The following is a 16419-nucleotide window of genomic DNA, read 5'->3' on the forward strand; positions in this document are numbered from 1 at the left end:
TAAAAACATCTCAACCTCAATTTCCTCTTCTAAGCTGTCAGTCACTCTGCTGCTGTGGCTCATCTGCTTCAAGGTTCGATGTATTGTGCATTCAGAGATGCTCTTCCACATACCTTGATTGCAGTGAGTGGTTATTTGAACTATTGCCTCCTCTACTTTAATTTACAAGGCCATTCTCCCGCTCGCTGAACTCAAAGCAAAATCTGTTTTCTTGGGTATATACTGACATATATACATATACATTACATACATATACAGTGTGTAACTTTTATAGCATCTCTACTTACATTTTAGCAATTTTATGCTGTGCTGTACAAGTCAGGCTTGTTTACTGTTTATAGTACTGCAAAGCAACACTGAAGATAACAAAGCCTAAATAAGAAAACATTTAACAAAGACAGATTTCTGAAAGAAGTCACAGTTTCACTTGAGGTCAGTTTTTAGAAAATCTTGATATTTTCTTAACCAGATTCATAAGCTCATTACCTGGATTACTTTTCCTTGCTGCTCTTTGCTCATGTTTATTTCAGTCCAGTTAGATTTAGCTTATGTGATTGTCAAGGCTGGATGAAGCACACAAATACGAAAAGGACAATATTTTCCTTAAAGATCATTAAAAGATCATCTCTACAGGATGCTTAAATGCTAAGTGTAAAATAGAAATGAAAGAGAAAACAACAAAAAACCTTCTTCTGACTCATGGATAGCAATTAGATTAAAAAGAAATAACTGTAAAAATAAATGTCTTTACATTTATTTTTCTTGTGGTTCCCATCTGTGTTTTTTCCCACCAACATTAAAATAGACTGTTTGTTTCCAGATGAGCTATGATTACATAAGTATACAAAAAGTATTCTTTCCCCATTCTCTTTTCTTTTATCCTTACATCAAAGCTTTACTTAATTATCAGTTAAGAAAACAGAGGATTTTCTTTCAGTAAAGGTATAGGTTCTATTTCAAGCCAGGATTATGTAAAAAGAGAAAAACGTGTAGGGGAAAAAGGGACATTTTTAATAGCTAATTTGGCATTTTTAGTTTTCTAAAGTGTAAACATACATAGAAGAAAAACTAAGTATACATTGTAGTTACAATGTAACTCACTGTATATAGTTATTATAGTTATTATAGTTATAGTTGTATATAGGGAAGAAATACTCAGCATTTGATTTATCTTTTTCTCATTATTTTGAGAACTTGATTTAAAATTCTTCAATAATAAAAATATGAAACTGGAATCTTGAAATCTCCTGATAATTATACAGTAATTCATAACTATAAGAAAAGATTTGTAACTTATTGGTCTTTTCTGAATACAGTGAGGATTATGTAATAGACGCCTGTAAGACACTGTAATGTTAGGTCCAACCATTTCTCTTATTCTTAGTTCCATTCCCATTAAGTTCACCAGGTCGCAACTTCTACTTTTCCATTAATTACAGGACATTAATTTCAAATTACACATAAACATAATATTGCGCCCTAAAGATAAAATGCTGGCATCACCACTGTGAGCATAATAGCATAATGATGTTAGCAAGAAATACAGTATCCTAAGTCATTTTCAGGGATAATGAAACACCTGAATACAGCATTATGACAGTTGTTATTGATAATACATGCAAAGTTGGGATGGAATTATTTTTATTACAAAACAATAAAAATAAAAGACAGAATACTACATTTAAAAAAAAACATGAACATACATTTTATTTATGAATTTTGACGCCAAAATGGACTTAAGGTAAATTTGTGAATACTTTGTGATTAAATACCAAAAATGTAGTCATTAGTTAGCTGAACAATCTATAAAAAAAGAGGAAGACTAAATTGTGATGTAAACATGAAGCTCAGGAGCATGTTTTTTTTTTTTTTTTTTTTTTTTAGATACAGTGCAGACATGAATGCAGTGAAAAACACCAATGAAAGAATTACAACAAATAAAACCTGAAATACATACAATTATAAACACTGTGGAGGTGTGTTACAGCAGAAGAGTGGATAGAATTAGCTCTTCCTCTCTTCCAAGTGGAATAAACAGCATCGACTTAAATCCTCAGTAAGGCCTGCTAATCCATAATCCTACTGGCCCTGCATTGGCCCCTTTAGTCCTTGTGCAAGGCACGTCCAACAACACACAGGTCTGGGTGTGATGCAGAGCGTGTTGTCGTTCTGAGGTCTGATTGGCTACCCCATGAGTCATCATCTCTGGTTGGTTCGTAGTTTAGCCTATAAGAAAGAACAGAGAATGTTGTCATTAGCAATTAGGTAACTGGGCCAGGTGAGTCTGAGTCACTTGGTGCAATACTGACTCGTGAAGTAATAGAGATTAATTGTTTTATATAAATCTAACGTAATACAGTAATAACAGCAGGGGAAAGTCAGTGGGAGGTTGGAGAGTAGCATTAAGTACACAGCGTTATTTGTTGCATAATGTATCGTGAGAATGAGCTTCCGTTTGAGAGACACCTACAATGTAACCATTTTTTATATTTAATATAATTACTCTTTAAGTGATAATGTGGCCTAAGAGTGGCATCAGTTCATATCAGAAAATCTCTATGAACTGAAAAATAAGTCTACCAAAAAAGACAAAAACTCTCTTTCTCATTATATATATTGCTGCTTAATTTTCTTCGTAGCAGTTTCTATCATAATCACCAAAATCTGCAAAGCTTGTGAATTTTTGGTCATGTGTAACTTTTCCTGATGGTTATAGAATTAGACAGACTAACCATCATTTAACTTGAATAAAAAGTCTTCCCTTTACATGCATTGGGTAAAAGGATTTAGGCCAGGATTTAGAAAAGTGCGTGTCCTCCAAAAACATTCAAAATAGGGAACATTGTTTCAAGGTGTGGGACAGGAGGACAAAGAAAAGAAATCCTGTGCAGTTCCATTTAAAAAGGGAAATCTTGTCACCCTGCTGTTATTATATTGCAGTACTAAAATGATATTGAAAAATCTTTTAATTGCTTCCCAAGTGGACCCCTGTCACTTAATTGTTACGTATGTTATTAATACTGTTTTTTTTCCCCAAAGCATAACCAGGTAGGTGTTTTTAAAATAAAATAGGGCAGCTCCTACCAAAGAGAGCAGAACTGATTTTTTTCATAACATTTGTCCAGAATTGCTCTCAGAACCTTATATAAATTTAAGGTAAAAAAACAAACAAACAAAACAAAGTCATGATTAATCATTTAAGATAACCAGAAATGTGGTAAAATCTCACCCCTGTGAACATATTGCTGGTTCACTCCCACAAGTCTCAGCCACTGAGATGCGTTGTGATCGTTGTGGCAGACTTAGACTCTGCCTCCGGTCTGAATGGCTACGTCTGATAAAGGGTCGTGGCCCATGGACAGATGCAGGAGTCCTCCCACGTGTCTCAAAAGTACGTAAGAGGAATGAAACTTTGGTTGAGGTCCATGCTTGCGGGGGCTTGGTTACTGAACAAGGCTGGGCTTCAAACATGGATGGAGAAACGGGACAGAAGACTGAACGTGCATTACTAATTGTCCTGGCACTTGATGAGTCTTCACTGCTATTTTCCCTTGACCATCTTTGTATTTTTGGCGAAGCTGGGGGAGATGGTGCTTTGAAAGGGTATGAAGCGACTGAGTTTGAGCTCGAAATGTTCTGCTTTGAAATGGGTGGGCTGGGGAGTCTCCTCTGAATAGCAGGTGGTGTATGAAGTGTTCTGTTAAGAGAGGGGCTAGATGAAGAGGGTGGAGTAGGCTGATTTTTGAAATTGTGGGGACTGGGAAGTCTTCGATGTAAGCTGCTTGGAGTAGAAGGTGTGGAAGGCAACATTCGCCCTCTAGACACAGGTGGGGTGGCAGGTGTTTGGCTAGTCTCTACCGAAGCAGGCACAGAAGATGCTGCGGTGTTGGATCCAGGCACTGAAATGTTACCACCATCTTGTATGTCTCTCAATTCTGTTTGAGTGGCAGACGGTCCTACATAACTTGTTGACAATTTCTCTGACTGAGAGTCTGAAGAGGGTTTTAGTTGTATGCTCTTTCTGAGTTGCTGATATAAAGAATCCTTTTTGATTTCCAAATCTGCCCGTTGTTGAATGTCTGGTTGATTGACCTTAGACAGAGGAAATGTGTCTTGTTGTTCCACTCTAACAGGGGAAATGTGTTTGGAAGTTTGTGGCAAGCCTCCTTTGCTTGGCAGTACAGTCACTGACTGAACTGAGGCCTTCAATCGTTGTGATATTACACCCCTTTTCAACAAAGGTGATCTTCCTACTTTTGTTGCACCATCTGCTGCTACACTAGCTGATGTACTCTGAGCGCTTTCAAAGGAATTGTCCAGTAATACTTCTATTGCTGGTGGAGGAAGACTATCCAGATCTAAATCTGTTTTCTCACATGTTGTAGATTCAGACCTACAGCTAGTTATGCCAGCAGTCAGCACGGCTTCTACATTTCCTAAACCGGGTAACACTGGAACACCACATTTTCGCACACCTTTGAGAGGCCCCAGGACTTTAGGACCTTCTAGTTCTTCTATTCCTTGACTGAATGTATCAATCAGTTTTTTGACTGAATTCCTACCTCTTTGAAGGCCAGAAGATGGCTGGGGTGATAAAGGCGGGCTAGGAGGTGGAGTTGCTTTTATAAGACCCTTGGGTATATTCTTGTCTTTTTGTTTATCATCATCAACTTCACTGGTTACCTCCTGTTTTTTACTATTGGACTTTGTAAGACTTGCCTTGTCTTTAGGTGGTTGGGGGTTGTTTTTCTTTTCTAATGAGGGCTGTCTCCGATTTATTGCTGGAGATTGTGCTGGTGAGTTTCCTTGGTTTCGTTTTAAAGGATCAGTCCTTGTTTTTCTTTCTTCTTTGCTTTTATTTATGCTCTGCAATCTCCGGTTTAAATCTTTCTGGGTCCTTTCTAGTTCAAGAAGAGTAGGATCTTCCCCTTTGCTCCGTAGGGAATCTGCTGACCGGGAACGCTGACCCCTGTTCACTGGGGTCTTTTTCACTTGTGCCTTTCGTACAAGTGCTGCTGTTTGAGGCCTCCTTGGAGATCGTACCTCATCATCTGTCCACTCCTGTGTGCTAGATTTTGTGCTCTCTGATGCCTTTGTTTTAGAACTAGGGTTTTGTGACGATACAAACTGTATCCTACCACTTATTGCATTTTTCATTTTCATAGTCATTTCCACATTTTGAGGATTTTCTATCCTCTTTGGGGGTAAACGTCGAGGTTGTTGTAGCTCACAGTCTACAGGAGAACAATTTGATTGTTTTTGAATTGCTTCTTGGATATCTCCTATATCTCTGTCCACCTCATCATAATCATTGACATCCTCTTCCCCGTACTCTGTGGAGACAGATCCTAGCAATGAGTCTCTTTGGTCATTAGCCATTATGGTATATGTAGAACCTAGTGAGTTGAGTGAGGTTAGGGACACACTGGGACTTATTTGACCCCGAAGCCTTCTCCTTGACACTCTTCGCACAGGACTGACAGGAGTAGCTCTATTTGTCCCGGTAGACTCACAACTCTCTCGTCTTTGGCGTCTCTCAGATCCAGCAAGGGATTCATTCTCAGCCCCAATTCCACTGTCCTCACTAAAGAGAGCTGAATCCTCTGGCCCAGGCTTGTGCAGAGAGGCCATTTCAATGCGGGATAAGAGTTGCATTAACCTACTCTCTGTTGCACGTTTGACTTTAAGTTTCTCCTCTAAAAGCTCTGAAACTGAGGCAAAATACTCAGCTGCCTCTTCTAAAGCACAGTCCCCAATTCTTCCAACAGTCTGGCTCACATTTCTCATTCTCTGTGTGGTGTACTGAAGCAGCTGCTGCAACAAATCCGGTGGGGGTTCGATATTAGGAGAGCCAGACTTCAGAGGGGTAGAGGATGAGAGATTTTTCATTTGGCTTGGCCAAGCAAGATGTTCACCATTTTCTTTTAAAATTTTTTCTCCCTCCTCCACCATGTCTTCTAGTCCCTGAATTATTTCCTCGTAACGTAGAGCCATGAAGGCAACCATAGGCTGAACAGAAACCTGAGTTTCAGCTGCTTGTTCTAAGAGTCCAAGCAAAACATCATATTTGTTTATGCTAGGATTCAAAAAGGCATATGCAGCTTGGTGAGCTTTTACCAAGGGTTCTGGAAAGTCCACTTTCTGCTCTTCAGATAGTTTGTCTTTGTCTTTCTTTTTAAGAACTTTTGCACCTTTGGCATTTTTCTTTGGTTTCCTGTTAAGCCTTTTGTCTGCCACATCCTGTTTGTCATTGTTTTTCTCTTTCCTCTGTGATACTGCGCTTTTTTCTGTTGCTTGATTCCCCAGCTTATCTATGTTAACTGCTTCCATATTCACTTGCTCGGTATCAAGCCTCTTTTTCTGTGGTGTCATGTGTGACTCTTTCTGAAGTACCTGGGTTTGTCCACCTGTCTTCTTTTCCTTTGTATCTCCATTTGTAGCTCCAGATGAATCATGATTTTCACCATCTTCAAACTGTGGATCTCTGGAGTTGTCTTGAGGTGCAGGGGGTAACATTCTCCCCTTCCTCATGGCACCCAGAGTGCCAAAATTGTTACCTTTGGATGGTGAGCAGCCCATTTCTGCTGTACAGGGTGATTTTTTCTCTCTTCTCCCTGGATGACACTAATACAGACAGTGCAGTAAATTGTGTAAAAAATAGCAAAGATTCTTAGCCACCAGCTGTCATTTTCAGATGGCTGATGTCGTTGACTCGTTGAGTAAGATCCCTTTCCGCAACTAGACTGCCAAAACAAAACGTGGATAAATCCATTTTACAAATTGCTTCCAACTGTCACAGACAGACAAAATAAATCCACAGTTTGGTGGCCATGTTTAATAAAATTTCCTTGGAGCATGTTCGAAATAAACATCCCTCTGCACCTTATGAAGGACAAGCAGCTGAAAGGATTAGTGAGTCTTTCAGTGAACTCCTCAGCCTGCACATATGTCACGTTAAGTCATATAAAACTCACCTACTTCTAAGAACTTAAGCTCATTTGGGTAATGAAGGCTGGCTTCAGGTGGGTTTTTTATAGCCTGCGAAACAATACATCCTAATTTAGCCAATAGAAAAAAAACAGAAAAAAACAGAAAGAAAAACAGAGCATTTTGTTTTCATCTGAATTAGAAAATGTGCCACACTGATTCTATTTTATCTACATTTGACAACATTAAATCAAATATAGTTGCATATTACACATCTTTCCTTTCCCCCCCCTTACTTAAATAATCAAATGAAATGAGAACAAACCACCAAAACTAACTACTAGACTAAATAAATAAAGTAGGAGTAAATAAAGTTTATGATTTACTCCTTTGTGATTTTGCCTCCTAACAATTAACTTGCAAAAGTTTCCCTTATATAAGATCAGTTATCCCCAACGTAAAATAACCGTTTGTTACAGCACCTTGAATGTAACTCAAACACAATAAACAACCACAAAACACAGAAAAAAATAGCATAAATAAGTAGATTGGTAGCCTTTGTTGTCTAGTTCAACAAAATAAAATGAAATATAACAAAACAAATATCTCATTAAGAGAAAAAGTCATTAGAAACTGAAATGTGACTTTTACAGTCTAAGTGTTTGGTGTGTTTTTAATAGTGTTCTTCATATTTACATTGTTCGGCATGTTAATAATAACTCCACACAGAGATCGCCATAAGCAAAGAAAAAGTGGCGCCACTACGTGCTCGTCCTCGCGCGCAGGTGCACCGCTGGGTGATTGGCACAGATCTCGAAGCGCGCTCCAGAAACTGTCAGAGCTGCCAACTACTATCTCGTCCGGTCAGCGTCCTGAAGCGACTGCTTTATACTCACTTTCATCTTTTAAAACGTGTTACTGGTTAGTATGACAGTTAAGCTTCTCATAAGAACAACACTTATTTAATCTTTTAGCGTCTCTTTGTGCCGCTAAAAACAGTCGTCACTTAAATTGGGTGATTTTTTTTTTCTTGATTTTTTTAGTCAGTTTTCTAGCTAGCTGAAAGCTTATGTTGCTGAAGAGCTGCGGGCTTTCTCTTTCTTTTACTGCCTATTTTTAATGACGTACAGATAACCTGCCTAACTTTAAACAAGTGTGTTATTCGGAAAAATGTATTATTAAATAATGTCCCCATTTTGCTACGCGGCAATCCAAATCATTTAGGGAAATTAAGCATACGTGTCATTCTAGTTTTGCTTTAGCCACGCTCATCAAAGTCCGTATTGATAGAGACACCATAGCAGACCCCTCCCCAAGGCCCTTAATTTTTAAATTGCGTCTCGAAAAATGTCTGAAAAGAGAGAAACATTTAGCTCTTTAAATGTTTTTTGAGCGCTAATGATGGTAAGAAGCTCGAATTTGGCACACTTTAGTGGACCCCTTTGACCCTGCCCCAAAAAACTCTGACAGACTAAAGTGATGATGCTCACTGCTCATACTTTTTCCCTCATTTCCAGTCATAACACACCAGAGGCCTCCTTTCTGCGGATGATTCAAGCTGAAGCATGATGAAAACTCCTCCCTCTGTTACCCTTCGGGTCAAACGCAAATATGTTCGCCAAATCAGAAGAAACCTCAGCCTGAGCAGACACAGTGGTCAAAACACCCAGGGTGTGGTGTGGAGTATCCAGTCAAACCAGGGCGACCTGTATTTTACCAAAGTGCCTCAGTCAACTGTTGTCCAGCGGCAGGAAATGGCAGCATATTTCCGTCTTTTTGGTAGATAAATATTCTAACAAGAAAGCAGGATGCGCTCAAGAAAATGTGAAATTTGGTTTAAATTCTCATTTATTAACATCTCTTTGTCTACAGAGGATGACCTGATAAAAGACTTTCTAAGGTTGGATGGTTGCTATAAATTGACAGACAAGGTAAAGTTATTACTTTGATGAAAGCTACAAAACTTTCTTATGCTTTATATTAAAGTGACACCATCTTTTCCCTCTATTTCATCAGTACCTCCTAGCCATGACCTTTGTGTACTTCAAAAGGGCCTGCTTCACTATTACTGAATACACCAGAAAGAATTTTTTCATTGCACTGTAAGTTCAGAGAAAAGCCTGAAAATCCTGCTCCTGTATTATATTCTGTCATGAAAAGGAAACCTTGTTTGCTTCTGCTTTTATATGTGATATTTCTTGGCAAACCTACAGCCCTGAACTCTGCTCTCGCTCTCCTCCTGTAGGTATCTTGCCAACACCATGGAGGAGGATGAGGAGGAGAGCAAGTATGAAATTTTTCCGTGGGCATTGGGCAAGAACTGGAAAAAACGGTTTCCCCGCTTCCTTGAGCAGCGAGACAAGCTGTGGGCTCGCATCGAGTACAGAGCTGCTGTCAGCAGGCGCTGCTGTGAAGAGGTACACACAAGTATAATTGCCTGAGGAGACTGATAAATGGTGCTTCTCTGGGAATTTTTAAGGGTCTTGTTTTTGCTGTGCAGTGCCATTTTTATTGCTTGGGTTTAATGCCAGACATTCCATCTCTAGTGTCTGTGGGTGTGTTTTGCAGTGACATGATTTATTTATTTTGTTTGTTTTTTTTTGTTTGAGCTGTATTTATTTCTTCGACCTCTGTCTTCTAGGTGATGGCCATTATGTCCTCTCATTTCGTGTGGCAGCGGCAGCGTTCCGATCACCATGGCGGTGCCCAGCGACAGTATAATGATGGCGACCGTGTCCGTTTTCCCCGTGGGCCCTATGCCTCACCTGTGTCCTGTTCCCTCTGTAAGCGTGACACCAGAATAGGCCACAACTCCTCCCTCCAGAGGCTCAGCTGTGCAAATCCCAAAGGAGGTACCAAGTACATATAACTATTGCTGGTATCTGTGTTCACTGTGTGGTTTATAGTGTAAAGAGCTGCTCAGTATAGGATGCCCAGTTAAGTTTAAAACCTACGTTCAGGAAGCCCTGCAATCCAAACTGCAGAAATAATTTCCTCTTCAACAAAAACACATAATGTTAGTGTTTTTTGCACTTGAACCTATTGTCCCATTAAGTGGATTAGTGGGAGCATTCACTCACTCATCCAAATAACTGAATTCAGATGTTCCAGTCACTTCTATTGCTACAGGTGTATAAAATCAATAGCCCCAGGCATGCAGACTGCTTCTATAAATATTTGTGAAAGAATGGGTCACTCTCAGGAGCTCGGTGAAGTAGTACTTTGATAGGATGCCCCCTGTGCAACAAGTCCAGCTGTGAAGTTTCCTCACTACTAAATATTATATAGTCAACTGTTAGTGGTTTTATAACAAAGTGGAAACGACTGGGAACAACAGCAACTCAGCCACAATATAAGGAACACAGGACACTTATTTACAGTGCTCGTATGTATACTGATAAAGCTCTGCAGTTAAGATTTAAACTCATACCTAACTACAGGTTTCCATCTTTTTTCTTAGGGAATGATTCTTCCGGCAAGTCCACATTGAACACCTTCATGGACTGGATTAATGAGTAGAGCATCAGCGACTTCCTGTTTAAATCAACCAAGCAGTTAATGCTTCCTTTACTGGATTTAATATCACTTTACTCTGAAGTAAAAGTCTGAATCCACAGTTTGTCAGTCGCCTCTAAAGTTAACAAGGTACTCAAAACATATTTTAAGTACAAGTGACAACGATGAGCTTATGTCATTTAAAACAAGCAAGTTGGCTGTTTGTGGACACAAAACCCCAAAAGATTGTTAGTGTGAAACCTAGATTTGATTAAAATGTTGTTGGTATTTATTTATTTATTCATGTAAGTTATTTAACTTATTTGTGGACTGTGTCACATACTATTTTTCACAGATGTAAATGAGTTAAGCATTGGATGCTGTCAGTTACACAGAGGGGTCTGGCTGGGTTTGTTTGTAGTTTGTGTTGTGTTGCCAGTGTGCTGTTTGATGATCAAAGACTTGAATTTTCAGAGTCTTCATTGCAACCTGCTTCAGTACACTAAACTGTTGTGTTGCTTTTTACTCAAGCACAGATTCTGTATATTCACTATGCACCAGAGCCATTTTCACTAAGAAGGCAAATTTTGCATTAAAGGACAAATCAGTTTTGACTTTTTATTATCTTCTTTAAGATCGTTTAGTTGATGTGTAACAATCTGTGTTCAGGGTTCCCCCACAGGTAGAAATGTTACTGCACACACTTCCTCAGTTTCACCAGGAAAGCTGAAAAAAGGCAAAAATTACACATTTAATATTTTTAATGATATCATCATACAGTAACGGATACTGGGACTAGATGTGTGGTAAGATCTGACCTGTGTGGCTCATTTGTTCAGGGTGAGGTCGAGCAATGTAAGGGATACTCCCAAAAGGTGGGTTGGGGTCTTCCTCTGTGGTGAGGTCTTCTGAAATGACAATCAAACTCGAGTGGAAATACTCAAGGGGACTGTGTGAGACTCTGCCATGTTACTTTTAATCACCTTTGTCACTCTCCTCCGATGCCTCGCCGTCCTGACTGAGGTTTTCATCCAGGATTTGGGCTTTCTTGTTGCAGTATCGTCCATCCTTCTGAAGGGCTGGAGCCACCAACCATTCCCGGAGTGGAAGCTCTATGACGCGTTCACACAGCAAAGGGAGTGTTGAACATCGAACTCCTTCCAGCAGGTCGATGACTTGAGTTATACTGTGGTATATAGACAGAGTTAACAGAGCAAAAAAGATAAATGAAGCCAATCTCTGCAAATCTTAGGCTAGTTCCAAAAGCAAACTAAAAAATCATTACTGACTTGCGTTAAAATGCAGGACACAAAGAGCACCTTGCAACAGCCTGGTACAAAAAAAGCTTTAGGTTTCTATGGATAGGTTCACCTTTCATGAAAAGGTCTGCAGTAGGTAAAGTTTTTACAACTCATTCTGGTGCTACACTGTTAGAGCTTAAACTTGCTTTAGTTGATGGGTGTGTCAACACAGGAAACTGTCTGCAAAGTCTCTCCATCACTAATTAGTCACTAAATTGGTCCCTGATTATTATTTTAGTGTTGATGCCTTTTGGAGCATTGTTACCCACCAGCGTAAAAGCATGATGGGGTGTTGTCACTCTGAAAAGCTGGCTGGTGGCTTTCCCAAGTTTGTGAATGTGATAACTTGAGAATGAGGTGACAAAGGATTTTGAAATTGATTCCATAGATGAATCTGCTGATAGTCTCAGGTGAGTTTTACTCTCTGGCTTTGACCTCAAGGTCAGAGGTCATAATGTCTGAAAATCACAGGATTTTCAAATGAGTAATATAGGTGCATTTACTAAGAGACTGAGGGGTAGCATTGGCAGCCGCAAGTATTTTTAAGACTTATACTGCTGTGTGGCAGAGTCCATTTATGAAGTTTGTGCTTCATGTTCTAGCGAAACTCATGTTCGACATTAATGATGGCTTTGGCGTGTGACACATACTGAAGCTTACAATACATGAAGAAACATTTTATTAATGTGATTATTTTTTAATTTTTTTTTAATTTCTGAAAGGTTTTTTTTCTCATGGCACAGAAGCTGTAGTGTATTTGGTCTCCAATAAATTAGCTAATGTGTGCTGGAAATACTAGCAGGTTAGCTTTGGTACAGATCAAGGCTGGCTGTTTTCTCCTGTCTCTCTATTCTTTGCGCCAAGCTAACATTCTCCTGGTTCTGACTTGATATGAAACATACCGATATAACAATGGTAGTGTTGTCCTCATCTAATTTCAGCCAAGAGAAAAGTGTTTCTCTTTAGAAAGCAAATAGCTGTTTCCAACGGGCCCTACTTGTGCTAAGGACAGTTTCACAGCTAAACTATAGAAATCTGGATCTCCAACAAATTTTCCTTCTTTTGCAAGTTTTCCATTTCTCTAGAAGATTTAAGCAGTTGTTGGGTAATATTGCGTAGTGACGAAAACAAATGTGTAAATCTGCTGGGGTGAGAGGAATAAACTACATTTAGTTTATAAGTAGAAAATGAAACGGTAGAGCTTCATACTTAGCAAGGTAGACAGCACACACAGCTCCAGGGTGTAGATGTGGAATCACAGTGGGTAAAACCAGGTGTGGGTTGATCAGATCAAGAGCAACCTGCAGTAGAAATTATCCACTTGATAATCAGATCTACTTCTAACCAATGATGTGTTCAGGTGGTGCTGTACTGATAGAAGATAAAAAATGTTACAAATGAGGAACATTTCAACCCGACACTGACCGCATGAAATCCCTGACCAGCAAGGAGCGAAGAGGCTGTGCAGAGGTCAGCCTGGTGAAACTGGACGTTATCGGGCCACTCCTCCCCTCGTCGCAGACTCCATGATGTCCTCCAGCGGTTGTAGTTAAGCACAGCTCTCCTGTGATGATCCTCCCTGACTTCTACGCTCAGCACGCTGCCCTTAGAGCCGACTGGGGAAAACAAAAACATAATCAGGCTCCACAACAAGCAGTTACACTTTGTCTAGATGACTTTTTCCCTGAGGAAATGTGACATCCACCACTTTCCTTCACATTACAGATTTGACTTTTATTGGTTTTCATGAAGATTAATGAGGACAGTCAGCACTTGAGAAGTTGAGTCGTTCCCTGGACAGCAGTTCAAATGGAAATTTGATCCACGCTGTTACCCTTTATCTTCGCCTTATTATAAAATCAGTTCCCATTAAACTGTTCATTTAATATGTGCTTTGTGTTCATTTAATGTGTCAGTCTGCTGTAAATCTTCTATTATTTTTTACCTTCTTGAAGCACAAGGCCTGTACTCATATCCCATTGTGTTTGCTTCTATTTTCTATTCTTTTATTTTTAAAAGGTATTTTGGGTTTTTGAGCAGAAATGTACAGTTTATATCCTCTTGTGATTAGTGTAATGAATGGGCTCAGTTTGCTTTAATTTGAGATGTAGCCAAATTATTTATGAGTTCAAACCTGCTTTTGACAGGAATAGAGACATGGCCCCCGATCCAGATCCTGACTCCAGGACACAGTCTCCCTCTGTGACATCCATCATCATTAACATAGAAGCTGCATCCTGAGGAAAGAAAAACACGCAATAGATTATCTGTCGGAAAACTGTGAAGCTGAAATGCAACCGTGTGCATATATCATTCATTTACTGCTCTCTACCTTAGGGTAGGCAATTGCAGGTCCCCTCTTCATACATAGCACATAATCCTCCAAACTAGCTCGTCTTATAAAGATGGGGACCCCCCGGTGAGTCTTCAGAAACCGCCCTGCTGGCTGCCCTGCAATGTCATTGTGCAGTATGACCCCCCAGCTGCTCTCCAGACGGGCCCCTGTCTGCAGCTGGAACATCTTCCTGAATTCCACGCGCTTCTTTCTGCGATACTCAGCAACAAGGAGCTCTCCACAGGTAAGCAACCTTTCCCCAGGCAGAGCCGCCCACACATGCTTTTCCCGGTGATGAACTGAGCCGGTGTCCGACTCCTCTGCTCCAACAGGTGGACTGTGAGCCTCATGTTCAGACTTTTTAACGATATCCTCATCCCCAACTTCTACCTGCGTGCCATTTGGGACTGATCCTTGGATGTCTGCCCCCTTATCGGACTCCTGCTCTCTCAGCTGCATCACCTCAGGGCTCAAGGCGTCCTGGGGCAGCAGGCCACTGATCCTCTCCAGCGGGGACAGAGGTCTCCTCTTCCTGGATGTCACCTTGGTACTCAGGCGTGAATAGTCGGACCTGCCCTCCTTATTATCGTTACGCTTCACAGCAGCACCTGAAAAAGTTCTTGTGTCTCTGACACTTTCAGTGAGATTCACAAGTAAATCCCTGTGCCGGCTGTGTCCCTGACTGGATGCCCAAATTGTCAGCGTTCTGTGCGTAAACACAAGTCTGTGGAGCGCGACTTTCAAAGCCATTAGGACATTCAAAAAAGACACAAAGTGGAAGCTGTGGTGTCGATCCCATCCAGTGAAGAAAGCAGAAAAAACCTAGAATGACACAAACACAGCGTGTAGACCTGCGGTATAAAAGCCAAAGCAAAGAAACATTAAAGGCTGCTGAAATGGAACTTAAGCTGTAAAAGCTTTCAATCAGTTTACCTCCGTTTCTCGCTAACCCGGCTGTTTACAGGCTCAAGGAGGACACCATGCTGGACACTCACATGTGTACAACGTCACAATTAGGCGACTGCTGTAATGATTAAAATCTACCGGCAGAGGGCGATGTTGTAACTTATATACCTCATTCAAAATATGATTTAAAAATGTAAAATAAAAAGTAATTTTGTATCAACATGCCTAATTTAATATTCCAAACTTTTCGAGGAATAGACTTTTTATTACGGTGTGACTTTGAACTCGTCAGATTATCTTTCAAACCGTTTTCATCCACGGTTTTCGCTCTACTTTACAAGCATAATTAATTTCACACTAAATTTCCCAATAAAAATGTTTTCAGCAACAGGAGATTTATTTAAATGGAGAATGAGAATCATTTTAATGAATAGAAAGAAAATTTTGTTTTATTTGGAAAACAAAATTAATTCACAAATATAGGTTTGTCAATGAAGTGTATAGTATGGAAATTTGTTTCTGCCACGAGGGTATGCCATCCATAACTTGATATTTGGAGTTGGGTATCTCAAAATTTCAAGTTTATAAGTCACATCACACATGTGCGTGATCAGCACTACTTGAATAGTTATTTAAAGCTCACTAATTATTCTCTTAAAAACTAATTAAAAACTGATTTTTAGTTTAGCGCTGACCCTTTTTACTATTTTATTGCTTTGCACAAGTTGAGTCTGTTTTGGGGTTTTTTTTATCCTTGAATTTACTTATTATATATCAACCTGTGTTATTGGTTGGTGTGAAATAATCTGCCATTTGTTGATAATTTTTGAATACACACTTTACAAATACACACGGCTAAAGCACTTCTGGATGGATGCAAACTGCATTTCGTTGCCCTGTACCTGTGCATGTGCAATGACAATAAAGTTGAATTCTATTCTAATTCTATTCTATTTATATTTTGGCTTGATGTTCAGCACAATAAAAGGAGGAAAAATGGCCAAACAATGAAACATAAAATAAGTGTTTAATAAAAAAAAAGAACGCTTGATTTTAGTATTTTAGTACTCATAAGAAAAAAATGAAAAGACTTAAGTTAATAAGTCAATGTTTTAAGTTAGTAATAACCTAAAACATTAGCATCATTGGACAGCCTGTTCTACAGCTGAGAATATAAAACTGAGTGCTTGAGTGCTGTAAGTTGTAGAATTTGCAAATTTGGAACAACTTTTAAGGTGAAAATAACTTCAAACAGTAACATGACTAAAAGGAATATTTCTGTCTTCTTGATATTTAATTTCATATGAAATTAATATTTTGAACATTTGTGTTGAGTTTGTGTTATTTACAGCAAAAAAAGCTGTATCATTATTATTATTTATGAACTTTCTTACATATATAAACCTGAATGTGGACATGCACATTGGATGAGTTCATCTGTTGGTGATGCATTCA

The 16419-nt window shown here is 39.4% G+C and overlaps 3 protein-coding genes across 5 annotated transcripts; 1 reads left to right on the forward strand and 2 right to left on the reverse strand.

The window, feature by feature from the left end:
* Positions 1-1508: 1508 nt before the first annotated feature.
* pcare1 (photoreceptor cilium actin regulator 1) lies at positions 1509-6965 on the reverse strand. Its single transcript, XM_019349014.2, has 2 exons — positions 3230-6965; positions 1509-2226 (listed from the first exon to the last, which is right to left on the reverse strand). The coding sequence occupies exons 1-2, from the start codon at positions 6577-6579 to the stop codon at positions 2103-2105; spliced, it is 3474 nt and encodes a 1157-aa protein (XP_019204559.1). The 5' UTR covers positions 6580-6965; the 3' UTR covers positions 1509-2102.
* A 715-nt stretch (positions 6966-7680) lies between these two features.
* Positions 7681-11036, forward strand: spdya (speedy/RINGO cell cycle regulator family member A). Its single transcript, XM_003445512.5, has 7 exons — positions 7681-7848; positions 8445-8706; positions 8800-8858; positions 8944-9029; positions 9173-9344; positions 9569-9779; positions 10388-11036. The coding sequence occupies exons 2-7, from the start codon at positions 8493-8495 to the stop codon at positions 10444-10446; spliced, it is 801 nt and encodes a 266-aa protein (XP_003445560.2). The 5' UTR covers positions 7681-7848; positions 8445-8492; the 3' UTR covers positions 10447-11036.
* On the reverse strand, positions 11027-15102 carry trmt61b (tRNA methyltransferase 61B). 3 transcript variants are annotated; one of them, XM_013271512.1, is made up of 8 exons: positions 14992-15102; positions 14056-14909; positions 13858-13960; positions 13149-13339; positions 12933-13024; positions 11406-11608; positions 11241-11327; positions 11027-11148 (listed from the first exon to the last, which is right to left on the reverse strand). In XM_013271512.1, the coding sequence occupies exons 2-8, from the start codon at positions 14806-14808 to the stop codon at positions 11114-11116; spliced, it is 1464 nt and encodes a 487-aa protein (XP_013126966.1). In that variant the 5' UTR covers positions 14809-14909; positions 14992-15102; the 3' UTR covers positions 11027-11113. The 3 variants fall into 3 exon arrangements, with proteins under 3 accessions (XP_013126966.1, XP_003445559.1, XP_019204560.1); XM_003445511.4 differs by having other exon boundaries at positions 11241-11330; XM_019349015.2 differs by having other exon boundaries at positions 11241-11330; positions 14056-14880; positions 14992-15100.
* Between the last annotated feature and the right edge of the window lie 1317 nt (positions 15103-16419).

The sequence above is a fragment of the Oreochromis niloticus genome, linkage group LG19 (genome assembly GCF_001858045.2).
Source record: "Oreochromis niloticus isolate F11D_XX linkage group LG19, O_niloticus_UMD_NMBU, whole genome shotgun sequence".
Lineage (NCBI taxonomy): Eukaryota > Metazoa > Chordata > Actinopteri > Cichliformes > Cichlidae > Oreochromis > Oreochromis niloticus.

Bases quoted from the DNA above. Each gene is read 5' to 3' on its own strand.
- pcare1 (XM_019349014.2), bottom strand. From the start codon at position 6,579: ATGGGCTGCTCACCATCCAAAGGTAACAATTTTGGCACTCTGGGTGCC. The intron at 2,227-3,229 runs GTGAGATTTTAC...TCTTTCTTATAG, and splicing joins CCAGCAATATGTTCACAGGG to GCTAAACTACGAACCAACCA.
- spdya (XM_003445512.5), top strand. From the start codon at position 8,493: ATGATGAAAACTCCTCCCTCTGTTACCCTTCGGGTCAAACGCAAATAT. The intron at 8,859-8,943 runs GTAAAGTTATTA...CTATTTCATCAG, and splicing joins GCTATAAATTGACAGACAAG to TACCTCCTAGCCATGACCTT. The intron at 9,030-9,172 runs GTAAGTTCAGAG...CTCCTCCTGTAG, and splicing joins AAGAATTTTTTCATTGCACT to GTATCTTGCCAACACCATGG.
- trmt61b (XM_003445511.4), bottom strand. From the start codon at position 14,808: ATGGCTTTGAAAGTCGCGCTCCACAGACTTGTGTTTACGCACAGAACG. The intron at 13,340-13,857 runs GTTTGAACTCAT...TGTTTTCCCCAG, and splicing joins TCTATTCCTGTCAAAAGCAG to TCGGCTCTAAGGGCAGCGTG. The intron at 11,331-11,405 runs GTGATTAAAAGT...TTGTCATTTCAG, and splicing joins ATCGGAGGAGAGTGACAAAG to AAGACCTCACCACAGAGGAA.